Source organism: Pygoscelis adeliae, unplaced genomic scaffold (assembly GCF_000699105.1).
Source record: "Pygoscelis adeliae isolate BGI_AS28 unplaced genomic scaffold, ASM69910v1 Scaffold114, whole genome shotgun sequence".
NCBI classification, from domain to species: domain Eukaryota; kingdom Metazoa; phylum Chordata; class Aves; order Sphenisciformes; family Spheniscidae; genus Pygoscelis; species Pygoscelis adeliae.
In genome coordinates this window covers 4,097,278-4,107,867 of record NW_008824587.1, presented here as the reverse complement: position 1 = coordinate 4,107,867, position 10,590 = coordinate 4,097,278, and the positions used below count along the sequence as shown (strand labels likewise).

General features: G+C 41.3%; 1 protein-coding gene across 4 annotated transcripts in view; it reads right to left on the bottom strand.

Annotated features, from left to right (window-relative positions):
- The window catches only part of FNBP1 (formin binding protein 1), a 94,602-nt gene that overhangs the window by 42,351 nt on the left and 41,661 nt on the right, over nt 1-10,590 (bottom strand). For all 4 annotated transcript variants that reach the window (XM_009322086.1, XM_009322087.1, XM_009322088.1 and 1 more), the window contains exons 5-6: nt 9,600-9,662; nt 8,666-8,770 (exon numbers count right to left, since the gene is read on the bottom strand). In XM_009322086.1, coding sequence (XP_009320361.1) covers nt 8,666-8,770; nt 9,600-9,662 — 168 coding nt within the window. The remainder of the gene's footprint in view (nt 1-8,665; nt 8,771-9,599; nt 9,663-10,590) is intronic.

Genomic DNA, 10,590 nt, shown 5'->3' with positions numbered 1-10,590 from the left:
TGTTTCAGCTGCAGGCTCTGGTCCTCCCTCCACAGACAACCTCACATAGCCGCTCTCTGTTACGAGCGGGCACCACCACGAACAGCAGCGGGGCGCCTCTTGGTAGCAGCAACACTGGCAGCATTTGTAGAATCACTAATAACAGTGGGAAGTCTGCCATGGACTTCAAAACAGGGCCAGGATTTCAGGCTTTGATTTACATAGCCTCCAAATCAAGCTCCATTGTTTACTATTTTACAATAACCAGTTTGGTCTCTCTGAACGGGCAAGCAGAAAAAGGTTTTGAAATTTGCTTTCCTGAAAGCAAGAAGGTAGAATGGGGGGTACAAAATAACAGACAGGAAAAAACCAAAGAGAAAAAGCCTGCCTTTTAACATTAGAAGAGGTGGGGAAAAAATCTGAGAATCGTGGATCCCTGAAGTCCTTTGGCTGAACATAATATACAAATGAGCAAACTGCTGACAGGAGATGGAAAATCTTCATCACCAGATCTCAGGAATTGTTATCTAGTGCAGTCTCATTGCACATAACTCTGCCAGACTATAGAAGTGCACACTAACAAGAGATAGACCAAAGCAACAAAACACCACTGAAGCTTTAACAAGGAAGATGGACCAAATTAATGGAGCTGGGACGGTAACACAGTAAGCACGCTGCACAAGGCTCTAGCACAGCCCTTTAACTGCTCTGGTCACATCTGCACTACTAAAGAAAAAAATCATATTGCAACAAGGACTCATCTAACTGTCAGTCCTATACTCATATGACCAGTCCTGCAGCATGACTAAAGGCACAGTTGCTTGATAATTAATGGAGTCCAACAGCTAGATGTTACTTGAAATTTTACTTAAGTGAATGAGCCCAAGACTTCGGTTGCCTGGCTTTAGACTTCAGTTCTGCCGCAGACTCCCTTGCACAAATTTGAGTGTTGTATTTCCCAGTTATAAAACAAGTGTATCACTTTTCCTTTCTATTGCATCCAATCAATTGCCTCAACTCGGTCTGAAAAACGTTCAGAGCAGTCTAAACATTGTGTAAGAGAAGGACCCTTACCTAAGAATTAAGAACAGCAGCAAGCACCTCAGCACGCTGCTCCAAGGCCCTAGTGAAATAACTGTGCCTTGAATCCAAAAGTTTGCCTCCTTGCACTGCCGTTCTCATGTCACGAATACTAAATATCCAAACTCTCTGGGTGACCAAACTGCAAATCCCTGCTAACATGAAGTAGCTTGCCACACAGCTCGGAGAAACATAGTTCCATGGGGACACCTAACAAAAGTTTATTACAAAAGAATGAGGTGTTCACGGTGGGTGGAAGGCTACGTGGACTTGAGGGAGGAGGTAACAAGAAAAGATGTATCCAGAGCAGTGGCCAACAGTGTTTAAATGATTTCTGGAGATCTGTTTAGTTGTACTAATATAAGCAATTAAATTCTGCAGTGTATAAATGTAAGTATTGAATATAAATAATGGAAATTATTTCAGGACTGTATAATAGCTTGCTTAGCTCATACTTTGAACACTGGGCACAGTTCTAGTCATCTCTCTCCAAGAAAGGATTTACAAACACAGCCAATGCAGAATGGATAGTCAGGGTTGAAGAAAGTTACCAGTACGAATTTGCTAGCCTTAAAACCCATCTTTATGAGTACAATAAATTCACTTAAACTGAACAACTTACAAACAATAAGCTAAATTCTGAGGTCTCTGCTTTATTTTCCTTTTATTTTTCTATTTTATTTTAATTTTCCTATTTTATTTTTCTTAGTTTTTAAACAGGTGAAGGTATCTGTTCTAATATTTTGACAGAACGACTATAAACAAGCTTTCCAACTGTATAGCATAAAGTAATTGCTTTGCATTAGCTAAGAACACCGGTTATCTTACACTTCTGATTCAAACTGCAGTTGATCCTTAATTCAGAAGTTGCTCTTAAGCCTCCCCTTTACACCCACTTTCGCTCCCTAACTTGTTTGCTCCTTTAGCAATCTACCTCCCAATAGAGTTGTATTCTTACAAAACTCAGTCAAGCTGCTATGTAGAGCATTACTGCAGAAGAGTACTGCTAAGAGGAAATGTGGGCTCAGATGGATTTCCTTATCTTACGCTAAAACTGACCGGTGCTTCTGTTCATTGATCTCTTAACACCAAACACAGTGTATGCATGGGATACGACTATTTATTAAGTTTTCTAGCCACTCCTGCTGCAGTCATTAACTCTTTATTGACTAGAAATCAAAACTCCTAAATTAGTCATGACTCCAAAAGGGAAACAGCTGCTATATACAGTGTCACAGACGGCAGGTTGTAAACAAGGCTTACACTTCCAGAAATGCAAATGACTGTCCTGAGGGACTCCCTACGTTCACACACATCATCCACTAGGAAGGAAGCCGTTCAGGAAGGAGATCAGGGTCTGCACAACCCAGAGAAATAATGTTAGTGTCAATCTAATGGCCTTAAATCACATTACCAAGAAAAGACTGCGCTTGAATTGATGGGAAATGGGACCCACGTCACAAGCAAAGACACAGAAGGGTTTAAGCCAGCTCCATCTGTGGAGCAAAAGAAAAGCAGCTGCCTAATCGAAGTATATAAAACTCACCACCACGCAGAGAACATGGGAAAATCTTACGCGATATCTAACTCTCAAATAAGAAATGCACAAGCCAGGCCCTCTTGCACTACGTTCAGGACTGAGCCTTACGCACCTTGCCTGCATATTTCACCGGGACACTGCTGCTGCACTTTTATAAATGCACAGCAGAGTATAGGAAAAGCAAAGCCTCTGGTACTATTCACTGCAATAAGTATTTGCCATATTAATGACACAAACACTGTAGAGCTTGTCCACCTTCTAACATTACCTTTGCATGGCACTACATTTTCCAAAATCCTGAGAAGTTCATTATGCCAGTAGGTGCCTTGAGGGGGGCAGGAGAAAGAGGGGATACAACAAACCCCACTGTCACAGGGCAGATGACTCAGCATCTCCTGAAAAATCAGGCCCATTAAGTAGTTATGGTCTGCAGAAGGCAGGCACACACAATCTTGGGTTATGCTGCAGAGTTTACTGCTGACAGTCTTAATTGACTAAAACCTCAGTGACACACAATGCACCAACACAGCACTGAGCTGGAGATGTTCTTCTATGGTTTGTCTGTGGGGTTTCGGTGATGCATGCTGCATCCGGCTCCATTGTGACTTGACTGCTGTTCCGACAAAGCATGCTGTAAACGGTGTATGCAGGATAGTGCTGAAACACAGATCAGAGATTTCTCCAGAGCCCAAGTAAAAATAGCTTAGTGAACCCTTCATTGTGAGGACGTGTAAATTCTTAACGAAGAGATTTGCGTCCCACAGCGCAGCAGCATACAGGCTGGAAAAGCAGTTTGCCACTCGACAGCATAACTGCGTTTGCACAGGCAGGAGGATCAGCTTACTCCAAGATTCTTTCTAAGTAGCGGTATTTCTGCATCTATGTTCAGTAAGACTTTGCCAGTGATTCAGCTCATGACTGCCCAAGGCAATGTAAGTGGACACGTCTTCTATGGTTAAGGAGGGAGATACAGACTCTTTACATTGCATTGAAATTGATGGTGAGCACCCAGGGAACGTGGTATAAGAAAAAAGAGAAGAGAAAATGAAACTTCAAGTGTGAAACATCTCTGCAGTTATATTTACAGACTAGAAAAATCAATGTCACGGTGATATTATATTATGAGGTTTTATGCCTTTATGCAAATCTTAAGCTCTTCTGGGACTCCAAAAATCTTGGATACGGCAGACATAACCTGATCTGAAAGTCACAGAGCACTGGGGAAAGCTCCTAGAGATGTCAATAAACCTGAGACTACTTCTATTTCCCTCAGTTTCTCCACTTCAAAACCAAAACAAAACCAGCCAAACAAAAAAAGGCCAGTACATCTAAAACTCTTAAGTATCTCAGAGTCAGCACAGGAATAGAACCATCAACTTTTTCATTTCTTTTGTTTTTAGATATGACATAGGATTGGGCAGAGAAGAGAAGAAGGAATGGAATGATAATTCTGTAATAATAATTTTGGATATAAGTTTGAAATCAAAATTACTCCAAAATTATCCAAACTGACAGCTGACTTGCAACAAGCTCAAGCAGCTGTAAGCACGTAAGAAAGCCAATTCAGTAGGAAAACCCCACTGCCCCAGAAAAGATGTCTGAATGTCACAGGATACAAATAAAATCTTAATACAAGCTCGTCCTTTCTGGGTGCAGGTTGAAGACTTTAACTAAAGATGAGTCAGTCAAAAACCCACAGCAAAACAAAATACCCACCCCATGTTTTTAGCAGTGTCAGAAGCTTCTTGACTTATGAGAGTTAAGGTCAAATTTGCACTTCACGTTTTTCTAAATCTACTGCTACTAAACTACTTTCTAAATCCACAACATGTTTACATTAAACTCAAAACCACTCAAGGTGGAACCCTCCAAACATAATAGGAACAAAAATCTGATCAAGGTGATGAGCCTCAACTTCAGGACAGCAGTTCTGGGAACTCAGGCACAGCTCTTTTTACTGCTCAAAGCTGAAGTTGTTTTCTGGCAAAATTATTACTTAGGACACCAACATATGACCCTGCTACTCTTCAGCAAAGGGACAGATCCTGCCTGACACCGAATACCTCAAACCACTGTCCTCCCCCTCAACTGCTCTGCAAATCAAGAGGCAAAGCATTCACCCCTTCCCATGGTTGTCCTCAGCCACTTCCTCTTTAAAAACAGATTCTGAAAAGTCTACTTTGAAAATAAACCTTCAGAAAAGCCAGCTGGTTTTTTTTGTTTGCTTTTTTTTTAATTGCAAGAAGTCTGCAAAGGCACCACTGGGTACCACATTATCCCATAAAGATGTCAGCCTTTTAGTGATTGAAGCTCTAAAGAGAAGGAACAAACAATAGAGCGCTTCCTTATATGTACACTAGCTCTGTGCTGGTGACAGAGACCATTTCCCCAAATGGTCAAAAAATTGAAGCAGCTCCACTGTGGTTTTTGAAAGAGAACTGCTTTAAAGCACACATCCCACTGCGACCCAAATGAAGCTAAAGCTTACAGTGATACCTACAAGGCTTCCGGGTATTAGCATCAGCATGTTGCACCATTTACTTAGTTTCTAAGGATATTTTCACAGGACAGCTTTCTGCAACACAGTAAGCTTCCTACCCCGACCTTGTAAAACCGAGCTGACAAAACCTTTGTGCCAAACTGCACTTTGTGTTGACACTTAAACATCTCTGTGCAAATGTCAGCTGCTGGTAACTTAGAGGCTCAGTGCAAACACAGGAAGGGAGCTCAGGGGCCCTAATCCACTCTCCTTTGATTCCTGCATAAAGACCTCGACCACTGCAGAGACTGAACACAGCCTTTTGCTCCATGTTCCTACCACCAAAAAAGGAGATGGGAGGAAACAAAGCTAAACACCCTGCTCTCTCCAAGATCAACTACCAGACTGGCCGGCTGCAAAGATGATCGAGCCCATACTGGCCACAGAAGTGGCACAGAAGGCACGTGCCCTCTGCATTATCGAACCTGAGCGGGCCCTACAGAAGGGGTTCGGACCTCGGTGCAAGATACCCATACTGCACGCCCAGCCCTGCCTCTAAGCACACACCTGGAGAACAAGCCTTATGAGGAGCGGCTGAGGGAGCTGGGGTTGTTTAGCCTGGAGAAAAGGAGGCTGAGGGGAGACCTCATTGCTCTCTACAACTACCTGAAAGGAGGTTGTAGCGAGGTGTGATTCTATGATTCTATGATTCTACCTGAGGCCCTTCACAAAACAGTCCTGGAGAAATAAGGACTGTTCAGTAACTCTTAATTTGCTTCTCTGCCACTATTCTGGTTACTTCATCCCAGCAAACTGTAATACCAAGAGTTATCCCTTAGGCAAGACCATGTTAAGTGCTGGTAGTTGGCAGCTCTGTCACAGAATTTCCTGCTGCAGTTGTCAAAGGCTACAACAACGGCAAGATTGAGAGATGCGAGCATTTCAGAGTCTCATCCAGCTCAGCATTAAGCACATGAGGGAACTACAGCTATGTATTCTTTTGATTGCATGTGTCATTGTGAGCACTGCAGAATTTTAATTCCATTACTCTATAATACATGATGCAAAAAATAGCTCTAGTGTCTGCTCATATTTGCAGGTAAAAGCTAAAGTAAGCAAGGTGTCAATCTCAAGCCAAAGAAATGAGGGCAACCGATCCCATTGCTTGAAGAACACCTTGTTCCACCAGAGCGAGTAGCATTGGCTCCGAACACAGCCAAACAGTCGGCTTTCCCGGCCAGACAGATTTTTGGGAGTAGGAGTGCAGCAGCCAAGCTGTAAGGGGCAAAAGAAATCAGAACCACTGCAACAGGAGGAGGTAAAAGTCATCATATTGCCTCCTTTGAAGCTGAGCAGTTTCTGCATCTCCCTGGAGCGAGTCGGCGAGAGCTGCCCCCAGCAGCAGCGCTCGGTTAGTTAAACAATGTCCTGTTTTGCACTTGGGAGTTACGCAAGAGCAGTCCCAGTCACACGGGCGGAGGGAAGCAAAGAAAGGGCATTATTCACAGCCTGACATGGATGAACCCAGTTTAACACATGCACTTGGAAAACACTGTTCTCTCTGTTCAGTAATATTATTTCACATTCCACTCATTTTGATAACCTTTTCCTTCTCCATCTACCCCGCTGACTGACTGGAAAGTCGACTAATGCCTTCTCCTGAGATTAGCCAACACGCATAACTGCAACAGATTTTTTTTTTTCTTTCAAGATACCACTGAGCCTCATTTTGCAATAAATAATTCACAAATACATACAATAAAAAGCTAGAGAAATTTAGAAGGGAAGCCCCTCTGCTTCACTTTACAGGGAAGGAGCACAAGTTTTTTTTGGGATTGCTTCCCAGAATTCACCTAAACGCTATCAGATTGATATACCACCAATATACAGCCTTTCACTCTGACCAGAAAAGGCCAGCCTTAGAAAGGGATGTAGAAAGAAGTAAGGAGTTTCAGCCCTCTTTCTCAAATAGTAAGTCATGTCTCTGTATCCCTTTGACATGGCCTCAGCTTTGAAAAAATCTAGGGCAAGTCCTAATTTTATCTATGAAAAAAATGTGTTCTAAAAATCACTTTATACAGATAAAGCAGAGATGATCCTCCTCTGTCAGAAAACCCCACATGTGGCATTACATCTTTAACAATCCTGTACATGCATTTATCTGTAAAGTGCCCTGGCAAATCCAGAAGGCAACGAAGGGTCAAATCTGCATGGTGAATTTACAACTAATAGCCAAGCAAATTACAAGACCACAGAGGTATTTTTTCCTTTGATATGCAATAGCACTTTGGGGAAGTTTTCTGACCTGCTTTTTAATTTACTGTCCTCATTTCTAATAGCATCCTTGATGCTATCTGCTACGCAACCTCCATGATGCTCAGAATATTAAAAACATCTTAAGATCCCACAGATGTAAAGAAAAATTTGTACTTGATAGCTTCCCAGGATTGAATTAACTGAGAATAGAATGAAGCAGACCTCTTGAGGAGAAAAGCTACATTTTACAAGGGCTATCTTGGAATAGAAAAGATTCCTTACCTATAATTCAGTTTCCTTTCCTGTCCCTGCAACAAACTGTTTGGTATATTTTAGGCTTCAGCTTCCCCCCCCCCCCCCCCCCCTTTTTTTGTTGCCTTTTTTGTTTTTAAAGAAACAAACCTTTTCAAGTGTTCTGGCTATTTTCTACCTATATGAATCAAGCTCAGGGAAGACAAAACTGCCCTTACACATTGTAATATGGTGTTTCTGATCTACATTACTGCATCTTCTGAGCAGATATGTAACACCAAAAAGAGAAGCAATTTAAACACGTTTTCTCCCTCTCCATTACTTCCTTAAGTTATAGGTACATCACTGGACTTGGACATTCAAACTTTAAGCATCCTTCTGCACATCCAATTTTGAATCAAACTAAAGAGAGAAAATATTTCAAGACGGATATGCTGAAACAGAAATGTTTAAAATTAAGCATCAGTTCCAAAACTTCACTGAATGGGGATCAATGTATAAAAGCCACAAATGACTCTGCAATCAGACAGCAACTGAGAAATAAAAATAAAAGCTATGTGCCATCTGTGACAAGCATGGATTCCAGGATTCTGCATAACATGAAAAGCTGTCCTGCTGTAAACCTAGGACCATGAAAAACAACCCTGCTAATACTTCACTGCAACCACGACATTGGGACACCTTCAAAGTGTTCCTCAAAAGGCAGGAAAGTTTAGTTCTACCTGGATCCCAGAGAGACCAACAACGCGTGGTAACTGGAAGCACCCCTCAGGGAGCCCTCACAAGCTTGACTGTCACAGAATCTAGGGTGTTAGTTAAAACTGATTTTGCATAAGCTCATTTAGAGCCCTGTCAGCTATGTTTAACTCAGATATCACCTTACTGAAGAAAACTGACTGTATCTGCTTAGAATTTTTATGCAAATACAAGTCTCTGCAGAGATCTCCCTATTTTTAATTAACCTACGGACTGCCTTAAGTGAGGCATTAAGCCTCGAAGGGTTTATCCTACCAGCGGGATTGAGGAACTAAACCTATCACATCCATGTTTACAAACCGTCTCTCCATCCTCTGGCTTACCTTTTCAACATCTGCTTTTGTAACATTGATGTCAGCATCCATTTTCTCAAAATACTGCTGTGCTCGATCAGCTTCTTTGCAATCACGTTCAAACCGCCTTTTACTCTGAAAAGGAACAATAGAAGCCTTCATTATGGGAAAGAAACATGATATTAAAATCTACGTAAAATCAATACCTGCCCCTAAACTGATCTGCTGTAACAACTGTCAGATTTTAGGACTCGCTTATTTACATTGGAATACGTTTCCACATTAAAGAACTTCAAAAAACAAGTTACACATTTTTTGTTCTGCTCTTGAGGCTGCTTGATTCTACCAACATCACTAGTATTTCAGTATTTTTCCCTGTTAGCATCTCTTCTGATTTGGTCTACAAGAGCACTCCCTTCAACACTTAACTCCCACATTTTTATAATGCACAGCAAGGGAGTTACTAAGATTCATACATTTGCTAGTAGGACTTCTGGTTACTGATGTCCCCTTTCTTTATCCTCTCCTCTACTTACAGTCTCACTTTTCATTCATCACATGAACGACAATTCCAATGTATTTACTTTTGAGAAACAGCACCTGACTCAAGAGATGGCCCCATTCAATTTATGCACACAGTATGAAGCTATTCAGCTTACAGCCGAATATCTGAATAGGACCCTTAGGGAGCCTGCATTTCCAGCAACGCTTAGCACACTTTTCAAGTCATATCAAATGAAATGCTAGTCATGATAGACACAGATCCCACAGAAAACCAAATGTACTATTAGAACAGACTTTTTCATGTCTACCAGTGTATTTAAGACAGCGGAGTTTTAAAAACCCCGTTTCTACAGCTTTTATCCATACACCCTTCTTTTTCCAAATACAATGTTTGGAACCATCTCTATGAAAACAATACAAAAATGCCTTAAATGTCACATCTGAGGAAGTTTCCACTTACTGCTTCAAGTTGTTTCCAGCAAGTTTCAATATGTTGTTGTGCCTTTCTGCCATCATGGAAGTGCTGTTTAGAAAAAGAAAGGAGAAAAAGAAAACATTTTGAACAACAAAAGAACAAACAGCCAATTATGCTCAAGGAGTTCCAGAAAAAAACCCCAGAAATTATTCTGACAGCTGTGTTCTGCAACCCTGGTAAATTGAGCAGGTGGACGATGACTATCTAATGTCTCAGCAGGCTGCAGATGTATATTTGCATCAATTATAGTGGTTAGTTAGACTAAGGCTAATTAATCCCTTTAGCAATTCTACCTTGTATTGTTTGCTGTATCTCATAATTATTGGTTTCCCATACCATGACATCTGAAGCACTTTTATCTGAAGAGTATTTCTTTGGTTACTGACTGAACACTAACTCTAAATTAAAATTTCTCTCTACATGGAATTTACCAAGATGCCCTTGATTGGCACATTCTAACAACTGATTTTTGTCCTGATTTTCATTCAGACTCAACATAAAACCCTCTTCTTCCTAGTTACTGGCTGCGTGTGTGATGCCAGCTGTTCATTTCCCTTGAGGGGTTTTCAATTCTTCGGGTCCCTCCAGGAGCCCTCCTCTCCCACACACTGGGTACGTACGTATGTCCACACACTAAGGTGTTACAGAAGTTTTAAATATAAGATGTCAGCTACATAGTAAACGACAAGGAAATTCTCCTGACATGCCTTTTGGAGAACGACTCTTAATTGCAGTTGGTTTCTTAGCCCTTACACAATGCTCTTCATCAGAGAATCTAATATGCTTTTGATATTACTCCCTCTGTCTTCCATATGCCTCAGTTTTCCTCAGGAGAAGCAATTCGTTCAAGATCATTCCATAAGTCAATGACACAATGTAAACAGGAATTTTAACATAGCCCTCAACTGACTGCTAGAACAGGTTGCTCCCCTTACAAACCACCTTGCATAATAAATAATACAGCAAACAAATCGGA